The 24443-nt window shown below is 46.0% G+C and overlaps 1 protein-coding gene across 4 annotated transcripts in view; it reads left to right on the top strand.

Annotated features, from left to right (window-relative positions):
- Positions 1 to 12971: 12971 nt before the first annotated feature.
- The window catches only part of DENND1A (DENN domain containing 1A), a 486624-nt gene continuing 475152 nt past the window's right edge, over positions 12972 to 24443 (top strand). For all 4 annotated transcript variants that reach the window (XM_045846504.1, XM_045846502.1, XM_045846503.1 and 1 more), the window contains exon 1: positions 12972 to 13231. In XM_045846504.1, the coding sequence (XP_045702460.1) occupies positions 13215 to 13231 (17 nt within the window). In that variant the 5' untranslated portion in view covers positions 12972 to 13214. The remainder of the gene's footprint in view (positions 13232 to 24443) is intronic.

Genomic DNA, 24443 nt, shown 5'->3' with positions numbered 1-24443 from the left:
TTTAGGCAGAGAACTACTGAGCGGAGCCCAGGTAGCCACTGCACTGGGCCTTTCATACACCTTCATTCATGGAGTCCACCGCAGCTCTGAAGGTGAGGTTCCCCTATCAGCCTCAGCATCCATCCCCTGGGAGCTCATTAGGAATGCAGATTCTCAGGCCTCTCTCCGCCTGCTGAATCAGAAACTCTGGGGCTCAGCAACCTGTGTTTGGCAAAGACCTCCAGGTGACTCCCATGTAATCTGAAGTTTACAAGCCACTGCCCAACTTTGATTCCACTCTTAAATCACTGTCAGTTTCAAGTAGGCGTGTGTGGGAGGTGGGGGTGGAAGCCAGGAAATGGTTAACAGTTTGATAAATTAAAAAAAAAAACTCTACTGGTTGTGAGACTTCCTAATAATGAGAAGTCAACACAATTAGACAAGGCACTGAATCTGTGTGCAGAATGCCAGCTGTCACTCTTCTTGACTAGCTCAGATCAAAGAACCGTATTTTATCTCCTAAATGATTAGACGTGATAGGGCCATTAAGTGGAGATATTGTCATAAGAAATCTAAGAACATAAGAAATATGTTGCTTGCTTTGAAAATAAACATCTCACCTTTGCTTCTTTTTCTCTGTGAAAAGCTGAGAGAAGTCAAACCATTAACTTGGGTCTCTCCAACATGCTCGCATCCTGTCATCTTCTCCCCCAGTTACATCCGGGATTTTTGCTGCAGTCCTTCTGCAGAGTGTCTGTGTGTGTTGGAACTGCAGGACTGAGAGGCCAGGCAGAGATGCCTGTGAGCTGTAGCCCCTCCCTGCTTTCACCAGTCATAACAAAACTTGCCATTACTCCAAAGCTGTTGGCTTTGAAAGGAGCTCATCCTCAGATGTCTTTCCAAGTGCTTATCTTTAGCCTTTCTTCATCTCTAACCTGGATCTGAAAGTGCTCGCTCTTCATTTCTACCAGTAACAAGGCTGCTTGTCTGGACTGAGAATGGGGTTAGCGGTGGTCACGTTGTTTGCTTACCTTCACCGACGGCAAAGGAGCTGAGGGCCCGAGATGGAGAGAGGACATGTTCAAAAGGGATATTTAAAAAGAGTTCAATGGAGGGGCTCTTTCCAAGGGTGGGCAGGGCTAAGGGGTGGTGAAGCACCCCAGGATTAGCGATGGCAGGGAGCCATAGCTATCCTTGGTCAGAAGAGGCAAGGGGAGGAGGAGGCCACTGGAATTTGGTGAGCACACCACCAGCAGGAGCTGTGGCCATGGAGAGAAGAGGCAGCCTGTGCCGAAACACAGTGCCGCAGGGAGTCATGCCCCATCCCTCTCCCTTCCTGTCCCTGACTCTGCTGCTGGTGTTCTCCATTGGCTGAACCCAGCTGGAAGCCAGAGGGCAAGGGCGCCTGGTGGGTGTGGTCTGTAGTGCTGAGCCTCCTGGGGCACGGAGCAAGCAGAGTGGCAGAGAGTGGAGGGTGAGTCTGGGAGGCAAATGGAGACTACGCTGCACACAGTGACCCCGGCCCACCACAGAGGTTTGAGCTTACCCAGACAGGACAGAGCTGGGTGGTGGAGACCCTGCAGGAGCTCCGTTGCAGGACAGAGCTGGGGATCCTGAGAGAATTTAATATAAAGTTGTTGGGCATAATGTGTGGGACTTTACGAGGAAGGGAAGCACAAGCACTGATAAAACTCATCCTGTTGTGCGCTCCCGGAGCAAAGGGCTATGTCCTCGAGTTCCAAGAGCTTAAGCCTCACTAAATTCTGTGGCACTCAGGGCTCAAACAGTCTTGCCGTGGGGACCCACTTCACCAACTGAACGCACAAGGGGAATCTTCACCTCACCTCACTGGGGTGATGAGAGGGGCTTCCAGCTTACCAGCTCCTTGGATCCTAGGTGGTGGCTCCAGCTATAGGCCGGCCCAGAGGCACCTGAAGTGGCCCTCCTTGCAGGTGTGCAGCCTCGTTGGGTCCTGGTCTCTCTAGGTGAGACAGTAAACAAGGTCCAGCTCTGTGACATGGATACATGTCAGCTCCTCTAGGAACCTGGAACTGCTTGGAACTGGGAAAACCTGAACTTCTTGAATCAAGAAAGATTTTGGGCACCAATGCACTCACAGGCTGGTGAAGCTCAGGACCTTTTTCCATCCTTGTGGCTGATCTTCAAGGTAGGGATTCTGGCCCCATTTTTAGAAATGAGGATTCAGTTCACAGAAGGCAGCCCAGGCAGGCTGGAATCAACAAGTAAGTTAATGAAAGAGAGGAAGGGAGGGAAGAAAGGAGGAAGGGAGGAAGGGAAGAAGGGAGAAAGGGAGGGAGAGAGGGAGGGAGGGAGGGGGGAAGGAAGGAAGGAAGGAAGGAAGGAAGGAAAGGAAAGAAAAATAAAAAACCCAGGTCTTTCCAATTCCCAGGCTCCCTCTATTCTGTCATATTACCTCCCCAAGAGGAAAGAAGGAGACTGAATGACCCTGGGCATCCTGAAGCCTAATCTTTCTCAGGATAGTGCCATGCCCTGACTAGCACATATAGTTGGTGCTCAGTAAAACTTGAGACATATAAAAGTAATGCTGCAGTGACCCTTTTCATGCATTTATTTTGTCTGCATTGTTGATCGTTTATGTCTGATTCTGATAGGGGAAATGATTATATCAAAAAGCATGAACTCTGACCCACACACCAATTGCTTACTGAAAAGGCTTAAAATTTTACATTAGCAGTCTTGAAAATGTTGGGGCTCATTTAGGTTATTCCAGTTACTGGCTGATTGCCTCTCATTGGAGGAGACTTTGCACCATCTGTACCATCACCTCTTGTTAGATACACGGTGGCCAGGTTGATTATTATTGTTGCTTTGTTTGTCCTGGCTCTGGGTTGCAGTTTCTCCACCTGTCTGATGTACTCCAATCAATGTCTGCCTCTTGTTTCCTTGAACGTTGGCCCCCGCTTGAGCCCAGGATACACCCCAGCCAGTTGGAATCTCTGTACTTAGAGGCCTCAGGAATGTAACTGGCTGAAAATGAGCCTAAATTAGTTCTTCCAAAGAAAATGTCCATTTGGAAAATGACTGTTCAGCCATGGGCTTGTCTATCTGGGGAGACATGTCAGAAGGCGCTGTGCTTGGTGGCAAATGAAAGCTGAGTGGTTTACTGCTGCTATTAGTGATTATTTGTGTGTGTCTGTAGGTGTGCACAGCTCCTTACAATGCCCAGAGGAAACTAGAACAGAGGGCAATGTTCCCACCCTCTAGGGACATCCTGCCTTTTCTGATGGTGGGAATGGGCGCCCATTGAATCAGACGGGCTCACGCAAAGCAGGACTGTCTGAATGACTGGTAAGAACAGATTGGGAGAGGGAAGTAAACAAGAATTTCTCAAGTGCCTCTACATGTGTAGCATTTAACAGGCATGATCTCATTTAATCTGCTAAATAATTCTAGGACTTAGGGATTTTTTTGTCTCCATTTTCAAGGGAGGGTATAAAAGTGTAAGCTGATTATTCTTTCTCCCACATTTTTAAAACATTTTCCATGTGGAGCACAATGATACCACTGTGGATATATTACCTGGGTGAAGATGGCAGGAGACGGTAGAAAGGGAAGAAAGAGGACTAGAAAGAAGGGGCTGGTTTGTTTTTTTTCCCATGGATTCTCTGCTCTTTACACTAGAATGTTTACCTGACTTGGGAGCTGGGGTAAGCGCATGGGCTTTGGAATCAAGCAGACTGGTTTCAAGATTGCCTCTAATCCAGGAGCCTTGGATGAGTCGCTTCTCTTTCTGAGCCTCAGTCTTCTCTTCTGTAAAGTGGGGATAAGAACAACTTCCTTGAGGAGGGGGTAGGGAGACACTTTATGAAGTATGTGATTGTCTAGCCAATATGCTGTACACTTAAAAATAATATAAAATAATATTGAATGTAAACTGAAACGGAAAAAAAATTTTAATTGAAAAGAAAGAACCACTTCCTACCCCGTGGTTCATGTAAGGATTAAGTGAAGCAATGTATGTGCAGTGCCTGGTGAATGGGAGATGCCAACAGTTGTTGATCCATCACCACAAAGAAATGAGAGGGGACAATGGGTGGGGCAAGTACAATGGGTGCCGTTATCCACAAGTCACTTAATATCTTCGTGCCTCAGTTTCCTCATCTGTAAAAGGGAATGATCAAGTGTTTTGCTCATGGGGTGAGTCGGAGAGCTAAATGAGTTAACACAAGTAACACCCTTAAAACAGTGCCTGGTACAGAAGCTCTCAACACATCTTTACTATTATTTTCTTATTGCTCTTGACTTTGGGTCTAATTAGGAGGCCCTGGTTCTTGAACACTAGTGTTTTCTGTCCTATCTTTGGGCTCTGGGCACACAGAGGTGTGGCCTGATGACTGGCATCACCCATTCGTGAGATAAGAGCTGTGTTACGAATCTGGTATGCCAGGGTAGGGAATGGGTTATGAACAAATTGTGAGTTATTATCATGGAAGAGAGAAGAACCCTGAATTTGAAATTTCCCTAGCTGTGAAGATGGTGACCTTACCTCAGTGAGATGCTGTGGATTTGAACTCTCTCCAGAAGGTATCCAGCCATGTAATATGAAAAATAGAGACATTTATTGAAGAAGACACAAGATACAAGGACAATGAGACCTCAGTCCCCTACTTTGAAGGAGGCACCTTGGGACTTCACACAGTTCTCCCAAATGCCATCAGATGCCCTGTTGTATTTTCCTGAATCTCATCGATGGTCTGAAATCTCTTCCCTTTCAAAGGTGATTTTAGTTTCGGGAAAAGCCAGAAGTCACAAGGCTCCAAATCTGGGCTGTAGGGGGGCTGAGTCACCTGGATGATTTAATGTTTCACCAAAAACTCTGCACAAGACATGATGCAGGAGTGGGCACGTTGTCATGACGAAGCTGCCAATCACCAGTTGCCCATAGCTGCAGCCTTCTGAGTCATCCAAATGGTTTCCATAGAAGGAAGTTCAAGCTTAACACAAAATTTGATGCAGATTTGTTCTCTACTCACTCATTTTGAATGCAATGGCCACACAGTACACATGCTCGCTTAACAGTGTCTACACCCCCACTGACTAATACAGTGAAGTTGTCATTGCTCACGCATGCGCATTCTTGTCCACTCTCCTCGGCTGCCAGGTTACATCAATGCTGCACAAACTGTTCTCATTATATTAAAAATGGCTGGACTTTTTCCAGACAGACCTTATATTATTTGTTGATGTATATGTACATTCACACAGAGGAGGTGAGGGGTGAGCATATATTGAGTCTTCACACATGCTGTTCCCTCTGTGGAATCCCCACCCTTATGCCCTGCTATTTTTCTTTAAATTAGTAAATATGTATGTATACTATATGCCAGACACCACGGTGCTGACTGGGTCTTTCCCTCCTAGAGCTCATATAGTAAGGCAGGTACCATCTACCATCTACTTCCCAGGCTCCACGCAAGCTTTCCTCTGGACAGAAGAGGAGCCCAAAGACTTTCTTTGGTGTCACTATGACATCTGAAACCAAACACAACAGCTCATTGCCCTTTGCTCTTATTCAGCTAGATGACTTCTCCTTTTAATTGGGGTGTCAGCTTAAAGCTCACTTTCTCTGGGAAATGCCATTGGTGACTCCTGCCAGAGGTCAGGTCCCCCTTAGTATCCTGGACTTCTCTCCCATCCAAATCATCACGATTTTCAATTATTTGTCATATAATTTGATATCACTCCCTCCGCTAGACTGCCAACTCCTTGAGGGCAGGGGCTATGTCTCCTTTCACGTCCCTGTTCCTCAGCAACGATTGCATAGTCATTGGTAAGCCTTCAACGGAAACTTACGAATGAGAAAATGGACAGAAAAGAAAGCATTCTGAGGTCAGTAATATAAAGTAAATAAACATATTCATTAAAAATCTTGTCTTCCTGCCCTGACTGGTGTGGCTCAGTTGGCTGGGCATCAACCAGTAAAGAGAAAGCACCAGTTCACTTCCCAGTCAGGGCACATGCCTGGATTGTGGGTTCGGTCCCAGCTGGGGTGGATACCATAGGCAACCGATGTGGTGATTCTCTTACTCTCTTTCTCCCTCCCTTTCCTTCATTGTAAAAATAAATAAATATATAAAAAATTAAAAAGTATCTTGTCTTCCTGCTTGAGCAGTGGAGATGAGAGAATAGAGCTTTGACAAGCCAAACGGAGCTCAGCTTTTTGGGGACAAAGCAGGAAGAGGGACCTGGGCTTTGCCAGGTCCACAAGGGAAGCCCACCCATGGTCTCCCTGCTGGAGGCTGGGCATCTCCCAGCCAGGTCTGTGCCTCTGTCTGGGGTTTCCTCTACTCTTTCAAGTCTGACTCCTCCCCCATCTCCCCTTCCCTCTTCTTGAAAAGCTCCTACAACTACGTTTGTTTTCTGAAAAGTGCTGCATCTCTTTCAGGAGGGACTAGGGCCCTGTCTCCACTCAGGGCCTGGGGACCTTGGGCTGGACTTGCCAGCAGACCCCAGCCAGGCCCCCTGTCCCCACCCCAGATGCCAGCATGGCCTTGATTTCTTTCCTCAGAAGCTGTACTGGCTGGGCTGGGTGGGATCCCGCGACGGTTCCCACCAAACTCCCAGGCTGACTGAAGACATTTGTGCTGTCAACAGAACCGCAGCAAATGCAATTGGTGTTGTTAATGAGCAGCTTGTTTGGGTAAACAAACCAGGTGAGGTGAAAAAAGTGATGCTCTCCAGCAGGAAACACAAGTGAGCATTAGCCAGATGGAGAGCCGCGCTTCCACACACTTCCTCTCCGGTGAGGCTCTGGTGGCTGGAGCGGACGGTGCCTGAGCTGCACAGGAGCTGGGACTCTGCATGCCTCCTGCCTGGCCTGGATGTCTTCACGATGGAGCAGAGCCAGCCGCCTTGTACCCAGCATCACCCTGAGCCTGGCGCTGTGCCTCATGTCCTGCTTGGCCTTCACCTGCTTTGTCATTAGTCCTCCTGGCACCATGCAAGGTGGGTGTTACAACACCCACTTTACAGCTGGGGAAACTTAGCCTCTGAGATGAGGAAGGCTCTTTCCCAAAGTCAGGATGGTGGATTTGAACCTGGGTCAACCTGACTCTCTACCAAGTTCTCTTGGTCCTCATCCCTGCCTCCCCAGCCTCTGTCAGTCTAACGGAGGCATCTGTGGCTGCCTCCTCCCTCAGACTGTGAGGCTGCAAGAATGTTTTAACTTCCAATGGTGGGGATTTGCCGCCTGTCTGGTCAGGACGGCATGGCTTTCTGAAAGTTGTATTGGTAGATTTTGACCAGCTTCCCCATGACAACGAAGAATGCGTGTGTGCGTGCGTGCGTGTACATTCACCAGTCCTCTCATCATAAACTGATTGCATACTCTTTTTTTGTTTGCCTCAGATCATTCAGGAAAACGCACACATGGATATGGCTATATTTTACAAACATGAATGATTCGGGTAATTGCAATGGCTAAATCTGTCCCCCATACAGACATGGTCAGGAAGAGGGAGGTTCAGGTTGCAGCCTCAAGTCTACATATGTTTCTGGCTCTCTCTCTACATTGCTCAAGAAAAATAAAACCACATTACATTCATATGTTGTAATGCCATGAGTTATTTTCCCCTTAGCATTCAAGGGTAAAGAGTCCATTAAGCTGTCATCAGGCACATTACCAACAGGAGAAGCTGGGGCAGACAGTTTGGCTTCAGCTGCCCGGAGCACACGCATTCGGCCCAGGATGAACACTCCGTGGTGTCCGTGCGCGCGATGCCCTAGAAGCAGAAATCAATTACTGCGCCTGCTATCAGGAGATGATGTAGTTGGGGAGGCTTGCTGTGAAGGCAGCCACCGTTCATTATCGGGCTCCTTATATGTGTAATATCTTTCTGACTACAGGAAAACTGAGGTTTGGGGAGAGAAACAAACTGTGTCACAGCAACAGAGCTCGGTCCACATTGGAGTTTGATCCATCACTCCCCTGGCTCCAGCCTCTGTGTTCTTAATCACTTGGCTATCCTGCCTCTCCTGCAAATGTTTATTCCCTATGTGCGGCTTATGTCATGGTAGCTCCCAGCTTTTCAGTGGCCACGTATTACACATCGGGCCCCGTGGCTTATCTCATTCCATCTTCACTGCAACCCTATAAGGGTTAAGCTCTTCTGTGAGCTTAACACAACAGCTGAGGAGACGAACTCTTGGGAAACAGGACGGGACTTGGCCAAAGTCACCCAGCTCCAATGTGCTGGGGGTATGTGAATGAAGGGAGTTTGTTTTCCACTCTGCTGTGCTGCCTTCCAGCCAGGGACACAAGCCCAGAAGCAGAGGGGCTTCCACAGGCAGCTGCCTCTTCTGAATTCAAATGAGTTTTCAGTGAGCAGCTCAGCTTTTTCTTTCATGTAGGTGGAAGCCTTTCCTTTTGAATGAGCCAATTATGTTCAAAAAGCAAAAAATAATGTATGCATATTAGCTAATGAGGATGCAATTCAGGATATTTTTAGCCAAGCTGAGAGAGAACGTGCGAGAGATGAGAGAATGAAGCTTGGTAGAAATTGTTTTGAAAGCACAGGCGGCTTGGGAATCAGACATCCCTTTAGCACAACCCCCAGCTCTTACTGCTTTTGGCTGAGCGACCAAGGGAAAATCACCTCCCGTCTCTGAAATGTGTAGCATAATGCCAACCTTTCAGGGCTGTAGTCAAGATTGAAGAGAATGTGAGTAAGGCATGTGGCCACCAATTGTACCTCTGATCATCATTCATTTAGCAAATATTTGTTATTGCTGGATCCTCAGATTTCATAGACACAATCACTTTACTCCCATCACCATTCCACGAAGCAAGTTTCACTAGTACGAATCTCCATTTTCCAGATGCAGAACTAAATTAAGGTGGAGTAGTTCTCTCTAGCAGGGTGAGGATTCAATCCCAGGCAGATGGCACGTGATGCTGCCCCTCTGGACCCTAAGGAAATTTACCACTTTCACTACTGGAAGGAGAGCTCACAAGGGGTTGAGACATTAGTTTTAGGGGCTAAGGTCTCCTTTGGGAACCTCAGCAAGCTACCTACAAATTAAACACACCTCTGTCATTGAACTGGGTTAGGGGATCTCCTCCCCAAATTCTTGGCCACTCTGCTCAGGCCAAGAGATCAGAGAACTCGGGTCTTACTCTCCATTCTCATACTAAGGCACGTCTGTCGCTGTCACTCATTTTGTGGGTCTTGACATGCGAAGAAGGAGATATACTAGGATTGAAACTTTAGTATTCAATAAACTCACAACAAAAATACTAAAATGGTTACGTGACATACTGGCTTAGGAGGAAAAGTTGTTGAAATAAATAGGAAGAACAATATCCTGTATATTAATAATATATATAAATGTATATAGGGAAGAAAGCACAAAATAAAGGAAAACTAGCAAGAGAGCCCAAGTGTATAACGCAGCCGAGTCCTGCCTACTCTCCAACTCACTTCCCAAAGGCTAGAGGCACATGGTGACCATCTTCAGCAGGTGGGGGGGGGGAATGAGGGCAAGCTTGGAAACCGAGGAGCATCAAAGTGTCTGCGCAGGTAGTATCACGCACGCTGTTGGATTTTTATCTGCTGGATTTGCTTGGTTAGCTTATTTTGACAACAACTGAGGAGGGCAAGATTCTAAGCCTCTTCTTTCTCATCTCTGAAACTTTCAATTCCAACGAATGACGATGCCATGCACTTGGCAGAGGGTCTCCTTTTGCTCAAATAACATCAGATTCACCTAAGTTCAGGGGAACTATAAAACAAGCCACTGAATTATGGCATTTTATACCTGAAAGGACTTTGGAGATAGACCATCTGGTCTGATTCTCTTACTTTGGATATAGGGAAACTGAGGCTCAAATATAGTGTCTTCTTCAGGGTCACATAGCCAAGGATGGCTGGGCTGAAAGTGCTGGCTGTCTTGCAGTATCTGCCTCCCCTCATTCTCTGGAACAACCCACTACTCCTAGAGCTGTGCATATGATTGTCTGAAATAAAGGCTATGTTTCCCAGTGAGACGTGGTTGTAGAACTATGCTCTGGCCAATGGAATGTAAATGGAAGTGTACTTAAAGATTAGGGGTTGGGGTAGGGCATGACCCTCTGCCTTCCTGCTGGCTGGGTTGTGGATTAGATAGCTAGAGTTCAAGCAGCCATCCTGGACCAGGAGGTGGAAGGTGCATTTGGAGGCAAGAGGAGCAATAAAATAAAATTCTGGGTCATGGACCTCAATGAGGATACAGTGTGACAGGGACAGAAGACAGGTGTATAAGCTAATGCGGAATATGCACCACCACAAGGCCAAATCAAGCTGCCCTCTCCTTCCTGTCTTAGAGGATGCATCATGGAATTGTCATACCAGCTCTGGAATGTTCATCTCCAGGCCTTATGTGAAAGAGAAATAAACTTCTACTTTTTTCAGTCGCTGTTATTTCAGTCTTCTGTCCTTCACACTGAACTGAATTCTAACTGATTCAGAATGAAAACAATTACGCTGTGGGTTGGGAACTTAGGTCTCTTGAACCCAAGTATAGAACTATTTATTATGAAGATTACTACTATTAAAAATAAAAGCCAAACTCTGCTAAGTGTCCTGTATATAATAGTTGCTGATAATTTTTGAGCGCTCACTATATGCCAGTTATGGTTTAAGTACTTTATGTGTCATTAACTCATTTAAGTCTCATGTTAACTCAGTAAGATAGATCTATTACCATAACTTGCCATTACAGACACAGGCACAGAGAGAGTGAATAACTCACTGAAGGACACCTATTTATTTTAGTAAGAGGTAGGGCTGAGATTTGAACCCAGGCAGTCTGGTTCCACCCGGATGCTAAGGCAAGTCTGTCGCTGTCACTCATTTTGTGGGTCTTGCTATGTGAAGTGGGAGATATGCTAGGATTGAAACTTTAGAATTCAATACACTCACAACACAAATACGAAAATGGTTACGTGAGATACTGGCTTATGGTGTGAGCTCCTCGTCATCCTCTATACCCATTTTACCAAGCAGGAAACTGAAGCAGACAATCGTCTACTTATTTGCCTAAAATCTCTCCACCAGTCAGTGGTGCAGATCACAGTATAAGCCAGACTCCCAACTCCTCGCTGGGTGCTCTCTCCAGACCACCCTGCAGTCTCAGAGGCCACCTGGACGGGTACATAATCCCCTACTCCCACCTCCCGTCTTCCCCTCCGACACACGCATGCACACGCACAAACACACACACACGCCACCCAGCAGGCACCAGACATTTTTGTGGCCAGGATGGCTACAACCTCCTTTGAAAAGCAGCCAGCTTTGCCCTTCACCAAATAACTTTGTTTTATTTATAGACTCCTGCTCAGAGCTTTTGAACTGGCTGCTCGTTCCGGGGAAGATCTTGATAACAACTGTTCCTTGGAGAGGCTTCATAGGAAACAAGGTGCATCAACACCGCCGAGGCCCCGCCGCTCCGGCAGGGCTTTGCTCCTGCGGGTGTTTATACGTCGGCGTTGGTGTCTGGGTGCAAAAAGACTTTGAATTCAAAATGGCAGTTTGGACGTTTTCAATGTTTTTATTTTAATTCAAAAAGGTTCACCTTTCGCCTTCAACAACCTCGGGGCACAGGCAACAGAGAGAAATTATCTTTATTCAGAATGGAACTTCAAAAGGAGGAGTTCTTGCTTTCTTTTGCTTCCCGCCTGGCTGGGGCCTCGGGCCGGTTCCTGTAGTGACCGTGGGGCGCGGGGGGAGACAGTGGATTTGCACGAGCTGAATGGGCAGAGGGAATAAAGGGCATTTCAGAACAGCAAAGCGCGCACGGAAGAGAAGGCCTCACGTCAGAAGTGAACCGTGAACCTACAGCGCCTTCTACGCACGTCCAAAGGGGTCGTCACCCCGAAGCGTAGCCGCGTCGCGCGTGTCTGCGACGGTTCTTCTTCGGCCTGGGTGCCGAGCTCTTCTCACCAGGTGCTGATGACGGGTCTCCCCGCAGAGGCCTCAGTTTCCTCTCTGGGAAATGGGGTTTCAACTCCCAAGAGTATCGCGAGGGCTGGTGCTAACCGTGTAGGGGACACACGGTGCCTGGTTCAGGGAGGACGCTCGCTCGCCCGCGTATTTGAACAGCGGCTAATGGTGGATGTCGTTACTTCTTCCTCTGCGATTCCTCGGGGCCCAGAGGGGGGGAGGACACTGGGATCTGCGATTCCTCCGGGCCCAGGGGAGGGGACACTGGGGCGCTCACGAAAGCGAGCCCCGAGGGGAAGCAGGGGTAGGCAGCAGTCGGTGAGCTTCGCTCGCAAACACCTTCATTTGCAGCGGGCTCATCTCTGTCACGGTCTGGAATGGTGACCTGGCTTTGCTCTATCAGCGTTCCCAAATGGCTGATAAAGGGAGGCGGAGGCCCTCAAGGACGAGGCAGGACAGAATCGCCAACTGGGTGCTGCCGTGAAGCCCCCCCAGGCGGGTTTCCCGTGGGCGGGTGAGGTCTCCTGCAAGGTCCGAGGGCTGAGGAAGGGGCCTCCGTCACGGACCATGTCGGGGAAGTGGATGGTGTGAGAGAAGAGGGTCTGTGGCTCCCTTAAGGAGCTTGCTGGAAGGTATGGGATTTTCCGAGGGAAAACTTGTGTTTTCACGGAGGCCGGAGTGGGAGACAGACTCTCTCTACACCAGAGCCACTGGGTGGGAGAACTCCGTCAGGGGGAGATGGGGGAAGATTTCTTCAGGTGAGCTGAGGGGTCTCTACGGGACGAGGGTCTTTGGAAGGGGGTCGCAGGCGGCGTTTCCTACAGGAGTTAGAGACACGGGACTCTCTCTAGGCCTGTCCCCCGAAGGCACGGTTCGCAGAGTTCCGGGAACCAGTGGGCGGAAGGAGGCCCGCCCCTACCCCGCCTCAGGCGGCCCCACCTTCTGGGAGCGGACTACACTTCCCGGCAGCCCCTGCGGGCGGCGGCGGCGGCGGCGCGGGCGGGAGGGGGCGGCTGTGTGAGAGGCGGCGGGGGCAGCGCGCGCCGGGCACGCGCGCCGGCGACCATGGCGTTCGCCGGGCTGGCCCTAGTACATTAACCCCGGGAGGCGGCGGCGGCGGCGGCGAGGGAGCGAGCCTCGAGCTGGCGGGCCCAGCCTGAGGGAAGGGAGGAAGGGGCGGGGAGAGCGCCAGAGGGAGGCCGGTCGGCCGCGGGCGGGCGGGCAGGCAGCGCAGCGCCGAGCGGGGCCGCGGGCCCATGAGGAGGCCCGGGGACCATGGGCTCCAGGATCAAGTGAGTGCGGCCGCGCCGGGCGGAGCCGGGCCGGGCGCGGGGTGGCGAGGCCGGGCAAGGGCTGCAGGCCGTGGGTTGCGCGGGGGACTTGTTGCCGGGACCCCAGGGGCGCCCCGCGTGCCGGCGTCACGCGGGGAGGGGGACGGTTGCCATGGCGATCCAGAGAGGCGCAGGGGCGGGGTGCGCGTGGGGTGGTAGGGCGCCAGTGGTCAGGTGTCCCCTCCTCACCTGAGGGCGGGAGCTGCTGAGGTTACCAGGTGGCCCCCTCCATGGGGTCACAGAGAGCCTCCGAAAATAGTCTTGCAACTGTTGGGGGGAGGGCGAGAAATCTCTGGAAGCAACTTCCCGAATGGGAGTGTTTGGGGCACCCCTGAGAGTTAGGCAGGTCCTGAGAGGTAGCAGCCCTGCTGTTTAAGACCTGCGGGCCCCCACAGAAGTCGCGTGAGGTTCTGAGAGAGAGGGCGACCAGTAATGGACCTAAGGTCGTGGGGTGAAGGCCCTTTTCTCGTCCTGCTAGTTCCCCCTTATCTGTGAAAGTCTCCACACAACAGGGGCCAAAAGCTGTGAAGGAAGATACCTCTGGGCTGTAACTGAGCACCTGGTAATTGTTGGAAAGGCTTTGTAATCCTATCTGGCAAATTCCCTCACTCATTCATTCACCCGGAGTCCCTGGCGGGGGTTAGTTTTCCCCGGAAACTGTTCATACAGCTGACTTCAGAACACATTGAAACATTGTTTCCCTGCTTGTGGACTTAGAAGTTGGCTTTGGAAAGTGCAACTTCTTTGCAGTCCAGTTTGGGTGTGTTGTTTTGGACTCTTGTCTCCCCTCCCAGCCAGGTCCTCTCTTGGCTTCTCCGTTCCTCAGCTCCAGAACATGAGATGCCTTATCTAATTACTAACAAATGTTCACTTTTTCTGTATGAGTAATTGAATTGTTTGAGGGCACTTAAAAACAAAGTTGACAGCAAGGCTTTTCCTTGAAACATCTTTCATAGGACACTTGAAACCCGCTTACAAGAAAGTCTGTGGAATGTGTTTATTTCAGCATTTCGAGACTTACGCTAGAGGAAGCTGGAAAGGAGAGGGGCCTTAGGGGCAAAATCTAGTATTTAAACATCACATCCTTGTCCAGTCGATGTCCATGCAGTGTGACCTTTATTCAGCCTTGTAGTCCCCTGAGGCTCAGGCTTCCAGTCACAAAATGTGTCTTATGTGTGCTGCAGCCCCCCTGAGACCTCTGCTAAGTGAAACTAGAAGAGTTTGCGTCTGATAGTGAAAATGAACGAGTTGGATGAGCACACGGTTCTTAATTTTTGTGGAAATGAGGGGAAACATTTCGAAGTGTGCTCCAAACAGGAGCTTAAGAGGCTTGGAAGCTAAAAAGACACAGTGTGTGTGTGAAGCTTTGGAATTAAAGAGGCACAGCAAGTTTAGCTCCTGCTTCCAAGGAAGAGTTGCAAACTTGGATTTCCCTAGCACTTAGAATCACTTTCTAAAACCCACCTTAGAGTTGCAGAGTGTGGTGGTTAGGATGCTTACCCTTTTTGGTACACAAAAGTTCAGAAACTTGTCTGATATGAGGCAGTCAGTGCCCGAGCCAGCATGAAAATCCAGCAAGTAGAAGTTCAGGTGATTATGCATCGTGTCTCTGTCTTGCTTGTGAAGGTTGCAGGTTGACAAATACATGTCTCAGTTGAGTGTTTTGGGAAGTCATCACTGAGCGCTTGGGCAGGAGAATTTACTAAAGCAAGAATTTGTATCGAGCATGAAATTAGTATAAAGAATAGCCTTGATCTTGACACTAGATTGCTTTGTGATAAAAATTTAGGCTTGGCAAAACCGACAGACATAGTTGGAGAGCAGTTGACAGCTAGTGGGGCGGGCAGTTGGGGGTGGAGGGATTGAGGAAAAAGGACTCATAGACATGGCCAACAGGGTTGTGATTGCTGGGGGGAGAGGGATATAAAGGTGCTAAATGGCAATGGAAAAAAACCAATAAAGATTAGGTAAAAAATAAAAATTTAGGCTTGGGAAATACATTAGCTTTACTTGTAGTGAGACTGAAAGAGAACATGAAGAGACGTTATGAAAAGTACTTGTGATTTATGGTGACTGTTGACTGTGCAATTTCTGCCTGCAGCGAGGAATGGGGTGGGCAGGTGGTGAGGAAACCGGCTACTTAGGTGCAGCCCTAGCTGCTGGAGGAAGCAGCTTTGGTTCCTGCTGACCGTTCCGTCCTGACAAGGTGTTCGTTCAGCGGGTTGACGTGAAATCTAAGTGTGCAGGCTCCTCTGTGCGGGACAGTCTTGGGGGTGGGGCAGTAGGAGGCAGAGGGCACAGTGGGGTCCCTCCAAGCAGGAGAGCACTATGGCTCTCTGTGTTTTCTCTTGCTTATCTTGGATACTGTGTGGCCTACTCAGGCTGAGATGTAGAATCAGATCTGGATCCAAATTCCAGCTCTTTTTTCCTACTGGCTGTGAAACTTTACACAGAGTACCTTATTCACCCTGAGGGTAAATGGGGAAAACTATTGTTGCAGGTTCATTATGAGCAGTAACCCTAGTCTCACCGGGACTGCAGGGCCCGTATTAAAAACCCAGTATTTGTTAGTTTTCTTCCACATCTTCTCTGTCAAAAGTCTAAGAAAACTGGCATATTTTATACCAGAAATGTCAGAGAACTGGATGTTTCAGGTAATGGAGAAGAACGTTGATCAAGGAATTAGACTGTTAACATGCAGAGCAGGACTTAACATTCTGTCAGTAAAAAATAAAAGTGATTAAAAACAATAATCTGTGTAATTGTGAAGCTGGTGTTGCTAGGCATAGATGTTAAGATTTGGTGCCTGATCAGACTTCCCTTTCAAGCTAAGGCTGGTTGAGCACAGTCTCTGTGTCAGTCATGGTGGTAATGCTTTATGCGAACTGTTTCATCAAGTCCTCACAGCTGTCCAGTGATGCAGGTACTGTTAGCTACATTTTTAAAATGAGAGAATGGGAGTTTACAGGCCTAAGATCAGATGCCATCTGCCCTGAGGCCAGGTCACCGCCCTCCCCAGCCCAGCCTAGGCCAGGTGCCCTCACCCGTTCCTGTGGCCCCTTGTGTTTGTCACTGTCATAGCACTAAGTCCAGTCCCTTGTCTGTCCCCCATACTAACTCCCGACAGACTTTCTGGGAGTAGGGACTGTCTCATTGGTCTTGAGTTCCCTGTGTCACACCCAGTAGCTGACTCATAAGATTGTTCAGGAAGAGTTTATGGAAGGCATTTAAGAAATATGTGAGGATTTGAATTAAGATCCTGAGTGTACATAGAATTAAAAGGACAGTTTGCTATTTGAACTCCTCAGGAGAAAGAGTTTGTGTTTTTATAAGTTTTTAAGCCAAATTGCCCTTTTCTGGGCAGATAGTTCCTTATGTCTTCTACAGAGTGTTCAGTTCTTGTTCATTTTAATAGAGGAACATTGTCTTGCCTCACACCAAACATTTACTTAATAAAGGGAAGAAACGGTCACCAGTTATGCAGGTAGTACCCTGGAAAGCTCCTAAACCTTAAACCTGAATAGACGTTTATTCATCTAGTGGGATAAAAGAGCAGTGGTAACTGGCATCTTTGACAGCTATGTTTAAATCTTATGTGGTGTTTGACTGATCCCAGTGGACTGGAATGTGGTTAATATGAAGCAATTTAACTGATAATGCAGACGCACAGCAGGAAACTGTGTAGCAGTTTAATATTGCTTGTGGTGACATCCTAGAAATTGTTTCCAGGCACTAAGGGCAGGAAGTGGATTGTAAGTAATCGAAGGAAGTATTCTAAGTGACTTTGAAGAAACCTGACATTTATGGACTCAGAAAAGCATACTCAAAGATTTGAAGGCAGAGAGGGACAGGACAGGGCAGCTGATTTGGCCTTGTGCTGTGTTTATTCTGCATTAGCTTGTATACCTGTCTTCTGTCTTTGTCAGACTGCGACCTCTTTGAGGTTGGTGACTAAGAAATTTATCCATTTATTCATTCACTCACTCACTCTAGAGCTAAAAAGAGTGTCAAGCACATACTAAACACTCAATAAATGTTAGTCATTGTTGCTACTATCATAATTGGTAGTACTATATTATGTGCCTGGTAGTGCACTAGGACATAGAAATGAGATTTTTCTTTATTTTAAGACTTCCCAAAGTAGTTGTAAGACAGAAATGTAAAACAAAACCAACTCCCTGCAGACCCCCTCCACACCAAATCTGTCCACTCCACCCAGTATAATACAGTAAGATTATTGTTATGGTGGAAATGCGGCCAGTGATTAGTGGGTGAATAAGTGGAGGAGAGACTCTTCTCCGGAGGGTTTGAGGCAGGAAGACTTTGTTAAGAAGATAATGTTTTGACTGAGACGAGAGATGAGGAAGGGTATGGAAAGGGTAAGTGTGGCAATGAGGTGGCTGTGGTGGCAGCAGTGGTGGTAGTCTTCTCAATACAGGGAACAGTATGTGTAAGGACATGGCATATTAGGGAAATAAAAATGTTAATTACCACTTTACTAGGCACTTAAATGCTAGGAATTGTGTTAGACATTGGGAATTATAATGGTAAATAATAATACATATTTATTCCTGCTCTTGCTGGAGCTTACAGTCTGTTGGATCTTATATAAACCCAAATCAATTCACATAGAGCTATGTGGATGTGGTATTAAGGAAACAAAATTCTAAGAGGAAATGATGGAAGCAGCTGTCCTATTTAATGAATTAATTCCTCACCCAAGGTTATGTTAATTGATTTTTTGGGGGGGTGGGGAGAGAGAGAGAGAAAGAAACATTGATTGGTTGCCTCATACATCCCCCAACTGGGGATTGAACCTGCAACCTAGGTATGTGCCATGACTGGGAATCAAACCCACAACCTTTTGGTGCACAGGCAGTGCTCCAACCAAATGAGCCACCTGGCCAGGGAAGTAGCTGTTCTGCTTTAGAGACAGAGAGGGAAAGCTTACTGTGGAGATGACATTTGAGCTGAGACTTAAAGTATGTGAAGTCATTAGTCATGTAAAGAGACTGGGTAAGACTTTTCATTCCAGGCAGAGTAGAGGGTATATAAAGGCCTCAAGGTAAGAAAAGCCTAGCTGTTTCAGGAATTGATAGGCTAGTGGGTTTGAGAAGTGACTAGTGTAGAGAGGCTTGAGGTTAAGGTCAGAAGGAGACTGGGGCCTGAGTCGGGGCTTGAAGACCACGGTAATCTGAAAACAACTTTATTAAAAAAGTTTATAAGTCATATACTACAAAGTTTATTCTTTTACAGTGTATCAGTAAATGGTTTTTAGTATGCTTACAAAAGTGTGATCAATCACCACTGTCCAATTCCAGAACATTTTCATCATCCCAGGAAGTTACTCCCCATTCCCCTCTAAACCCTCTCAGCGTAGGCAGTCACTAATTGTAGTTGCTGTAGATTTGTGTATTCTGAGCATTTCTTATCAATAGAATCATGCAGTATATATAATCCTTTGTCTTTCGTGTAACATAATGGTTCCAAAGTTTATCCATGTTATAGAATATGAGTATATCATTACTTTTTTAAAATATATTTTATTGATTATGCTGTTACAGTTGTCCCATTTTTTTTCTCCCCTTTATTCCCCTCCACCCTGCACCCGCTCTCCCACTAGTATCCCTCCCCCCCTCCATTCATGTCCATGGACCAAACATATAAGTCCTTTGGCTTCTCCATTTCCCATACTGTTCTTAATGTCCCCCTGTCTATTTTCTGTTTACCAATTTATGCTTCTTATTCCATGTACCTTTTCCACTATTCTCCCCCTCCCCCTCCCCACTGATAACTCTCCATGTGATCTCCAATTCTGTGATTCTGTTCCTGTTCTGGTTGTTTTCTTAGTTCATTTTTAGGTTCAGTTGATAGTTGGGAGTTAGTTGTCAATTTACTGTTCATAGTTTTGATGTTCTTCTTTTTCTTAAATTCCTTTAACATTTCATATAATAAGGTTTGGGTGATGATTAACTCCTTTAACTGTAACTTATATGGGAGGCACTTTATCTACCTTTCCATTCTAAATGATAGCTTTGCTGGATGGAGTAATCTAGGTGGTAGGTCCTTGCTTTTCATGACTTCAAATACTTCTTTTCAGCCCCTTCTTGCTTGTAAGGTTTCTTTTGAGAAATCAGCAGATAGTCTTTTGGGAACTCCTTGGTAGGTAACTGTCTCCTTTTCTCTTGCTGCTTCTAAGGTTATCTCCTTATCTTTAATCTTGGGTAATGTAATTATGATGTGCCTTGGTGTGCTTCCTTGGGTCCAACTTCTCTGGGATTCTCAGAGCTTTGTGGACTTCCTGGGATTCTATTCCTTTGCCAGGTTGGAGAAGTCCTCCTTCATTATTTTTTCAAATAAGTTTTCAATCTCTTGCTCTTCCTCTTCTCCTTCTGGCACCCCTATGATTCCAATGTTGGAATGTTTAAAGTTGTCTCGGAGGTTCCTAAGCCTCTCTTCATTTTTTTGAATTCTTGTTTCCTCATTCTGTTCTGGCTGAATGTTTATTTCTTTTTTTTCCTGCTCCAAATTGTTGATTTGAGTCTCGGTTTCCTTCCCTTCACTGTTTGCTCCCTGTATATTTTTCTTTATTTTGCTTTGCATAGCCTTCACTTCTTCCTCTATTTTGCGACATTACTCCACCATTTCTGTGAGCATCCTGATTACTAGTGTTTTGAACTCTGGATCTGATAGGTTGGCTATTTCTTCATAACTTAGTTGTTTTCTGGAGTTTTGACCTGTTCTTTCATTTGGGCCATATTTCTTTGCCTTGGCTCACCTGTTAGGTTGTAAGGAGCAGAGCCTTAGGTATTTACCAGGGTTGAGCAATCCACTTTGCTGTGTTGTGGCGCTGTATGTGGGGGAGGGGTCTGAGATGGAACAGTGCCACTTGCTCTGCTCTCATCAGGCTTTCAGTCACTTCCCCTGCTAACCATAAGCAAATTGGGCGCTTTTGGTGCTGATTCCCAGGTGGGTGGGTGTTTGTACATTTCAGGACCCTGTGGGTTCTCTCCAACAAACTCTCCTGTGAAGCTGGGAGATTCTCCCACCACCACAACCCCCACAGATTTTTACAGCCAGAGATTTTGAGGCTTTCTTTTCCCGCGCTGGAACCCTGGGTTGTATGGCCTGTCTCACTCCCCAGTTGTTCCTCCTAGTATCCGCACGCAAATGTGGGACTGCCAGCTGCTGACTCTCCCACCCCGTCCTCTAGCCGCCACCTTGCCTTGTGTACTCTCCAACCGGGCTGCCTTCTCTGTCCTTCCTACCAGTCTGGATGAATGTTTCTTTTTTAACTCCTTGGTTGTCAGACTTCCACACAGTTTAATTTTCTGGCAGTTTTGGTTGGTTTTGTTTTTTAAATCTGTTGCCCCACTTTTGGTTGTGCAAGGAGGCAAAGTGTATCTACCTACACCTTCATCTTGGCTGGAAGTCTAAAATCTATTTCATTACTTTTTATTGCTGAGTAATATTTCATTGTATGAACAAACCACATTTCATTCACTCATTCATCAGTTGTAAGGTTATCTGGGTTGTTTCTACTTTTTCATTGTTATGAGTAATGTTGTTATGAACATATGCACTCATTTCTCTTGGGTATATACCTAGGAATGGACTTGCTGTATCATATGGTAATTCTGTTTAAGGAGCCGTTAAACTGTTCTCAAAGCAAGTGCACCATTTTGTATAAAGTGCTATCTCTTTGTAGTTTTGATTTGGTCTAATGAGTAGTGTAGAACATGAAGGAGCAGAGTAGACAATGTTTCTCAGAAGAGGTAGGAACTTGAACTGAAACAAAGGTGAGATTTGGGGGAGGGAGAGAGTTCTAGAGGAAGAACAGTGAAATGACTTGGAAGTGGAGGTAAACCCACCTCATTGTTTTCTGATACAGAGGAGCAGGCTTGACATCTTAGGATATCTCTGCAACAGTCTTTTTTTTGGACTGCTTGTTAAAGGATCCCATTACCAAAATGCACCACAGGCTTGCTTCTTCCTGAGGCTGGTTGTATAGCACAGCTGACATATCTCCCCTACTGTGGGATAAGACTAGAAGTTGAAATGTGACTTCCTCTGGAGGGCTTCTCCCTCTCATGCCTCTTCTCTTTTCTCTCTCCACCACAGTGCTCCCCTCCCCGTCCCCACAGGAGGCAGTACAAAGACAGTACAAAAGTCTTGTTGGAGACTGCGCTCCACATTATTAGTTGCCAGAGTCAGTCACTTGAATTTTCATGCTTTTGGAAAATGTATTGGTGCAACCCCATCATTTTAATGTTAGTCATTGTGGAGGGGTTTGCATAGCAGATAGTAAGGTTGAAACAAGGAGGGGAAAACCTGAAGTATTGCTTTAGGAAAATATTTCATTCAGGCCATGTGTAAGCTCCTGGCTGGAATTCTGGTTGTGAGTTGTAAAGGTTCAGCCTTTTTCTTGGGCCTAGGGGGAACTAATCTCTGGATTTGCAACATCCTTTTGCTTAAAAGGATTTTATGGGGAAATGGAAAGATAAACAAAGAAGAAAAATAAACCAAAGAGGACAAAACAACGTTGGCCTCTTCTACTTTTATTGGAATTCATACCCATTCTTCCAAGTATTCAGGATTGGAAAAGGAGCCAGATAATGGAAGTAACAAGAGGTATGTTCAAAACATATAAGTTCCTATAGAAAAGATAGGTTAATGTTCCAAAAGTTCGTTTGTAAGTCGGTTAATTGCATTTAGAGCGTATTGTTCTTTTAGAGGTCCCGTTATGTGTAAAATCAGTGGCTGTCAAGGGTAAGGACTTTTCAGGTATAGGGAACTGTGTGTGCAAGACAGGGAGGTAACAGAAATAGCCGAAATACAGGATACGTGGATGAAGACTGTAGGAGATAAAGTTGAAAAAGTAGGCTTGTGCCGCTGGGACATGACGCCATTTAAGGATAGAGTTGTGAGTGTAATATGATCAGGTTTGGGTTTTTAGGCAGATCACTCTGGCAGCAATATTTTAGGACAGTTAATATCTTTGGCTTGTGCGAGATGATCCACTGGGGTGTGAAAAGAATGTGGTAGACTTGTATTTGTTTTCATATCAGCCTTCAAAATTTCCTTTTTTTGTGTTTTCTAATGTATATATTAGTGTAGTAAAACATTCTTATAATTTATAAATATGTATGTCAGTTGTATGCTCAAATTTTTTACTGATAGGAAGGAGTATATTGGGAAGAAAATTGGAGACCATGGATTTACCAACTCTGTTATGGTTTATACTGCAGAAGGTCAAAGCCTGAAGTGAGGTTTTGGTTGTGGAAAGGAAAAGGATGGATTTGAGAGATCTTAAGGTAGAATTGACACGACTTGGTGACCAATTACATGGAAGAGGCCAGAGAAAAAGATGACTTGCCAAGGTTAGCAAAGTTATATTTAAATGATTCTTTGGAAGTTGAGGACTGGTTATGTAATGTGTTTGCTTCTCTGAGGGAAAGTGAAAAAATATGATTGGGAGAAGGCATTTTAGTTTGCAGTGAGAAAAGGACATCTTTAAGAGCTGTATGGTGAATGTGTGTGCTTTGTTAGATGAGTAAGACTTAAAGTGGGCTGGGCCAAGTTGCTGGGGGCAAATCCGCCCATATTAGATTTAGAGAGAGAAAAAGTAAACTTTTGAACTCACTTTAGCCACAGGAAAGGTTTCAGGGATGTTGCATTGATCTTGCCTGGGCTGTTGTGTGAATCAAAAGGAGGAAGGAAACCAATCTAGAGGAAGATATTTGACTCCCAGCAAAATTCTTGTATTCCAAGGCATGAAGGAGGTAGGGGATGTGCGCCTTAGAGACGTTCAGGTTAGAGAGAGATTCCAGAACCACACACAATCCCCACCTGAGTTCTAAGTTTCTGGGCCTCCGTTTATTATTTATAAGAGGAAGCTAATTTGTTTCCAAGGTTGTTGCGAGGATTAAAAATGATCTTATATCTAGTCCCCAGCAGAGAAGTGACTTTGTAAATGGTAGCTGTTACTGATTTTACTTGGAGAGGATGTGATACACTTATGTGAACAACTTGGAGCTTAAAAAAAAAGTCAAAAGTAAGTAAGTATTCCTTTTCATAGTTTTTATTTAAGATGCAGAGAAAGTACTTGCTTTTCTGTATGTCAGGATGATGTGTTGTATATTTTACTGGGTTTATTTGAAGGATTGCTATTCTGATATATGCAAAGTACTTTTCCTCTTGCTGGGTGGGGAAAAGAAGCTTAACGTCTACGAAGAGGGATAAGATGAGCATGTAAATAATTAGAACGTTAATATTTGGGAACATTTTGTGGCTCCTCTCAAATATTTGAACATTTTATAAAGTATTTATGTCATTTAGATTTATCTTTGTTTAGCTGGTACTACTACTCTTATCTTTTGAACATCTTGTTTTGTTTTCCTGGGTGCTTAAAATTATTATTTTTTAACTTTTACATTTTGGAAAATTTTAAACATCTGTGAAAATAGGGAGACTAGTATGAGCCCCCACTTGTCAGTCACTCAGCTTCAACACTTACTAATTTATGGCTTACTTAGTTTCATTTACAGAGAACTGACTATAAACTTACCTCCCATACCTTCCAGTCCTAGATTACTTTGAAGCAAATTCCAGATGTCATATCTCATCTTAAATATTTCCATGTGTCTCTAAAGGATAAACATTCTTTTTAAAAAACATGATGATATCACACCTAAAAAATTTCTTTTATATCATCAAACATTTCAGTTTTGCATTATTTCCACCAAATAGCACAAGGGACACCAGCCCAGTACTTGCATCCTCTGCTTTGTACTTTTTATGGGGACTGAGGCACCTTTGGGAGCTTGAGCCTTGGCTTAGACTTTGGGCTTAGTGGTAGCTTCAGACCAGCAGAGCCTGGCACACTGGCAGTGTCGTAACAGTCATGTCTCTCAAGCTTGTGTCTGATGCCTTTCAGGACCTTGAGGTTGACAGAGGCCTTGATGGTCTTAGTTTTATTGGTCTACATTTTTTCTAGACTCTTCTCATTTTTCTTGACAAAGCTCAAGATCCTTAGGAACTTCTGTTCCCCGTCCTTAAAAGATATTTTTTATGATTAGGGCTTACTAATGCTGTTCCTGTGTCATTTCTGAACTGGTTGTGCATGGTGTGGGTCTTGGACTTGGCTATGTCTGCATTGCTGTAGGCGGCCTAG

Source organism: Phyllostomus hastatus, unplaced genomic scaffold (assembly GCF_019186645.2).
Source record: "Phyllostomus hastatus isolate PE091 unplaced genomic scaffold, TTU_PhHast_1.1 phas_contig_495, whole genome shotgun sequence".
In the NCBI taxonomy this organism is placed as follows: domain Eukaryota; kingdom Metazoa; phylum Chordata; class Mammalia; order Chiroptera; family Phyllostomidae; genus Phyllostomus; species Phyllostomus hastatus.
Note: the sequence above shows the minus strand (reverse complement) of the source record. Positions and strands in the feature narration are given on the sequence as shown.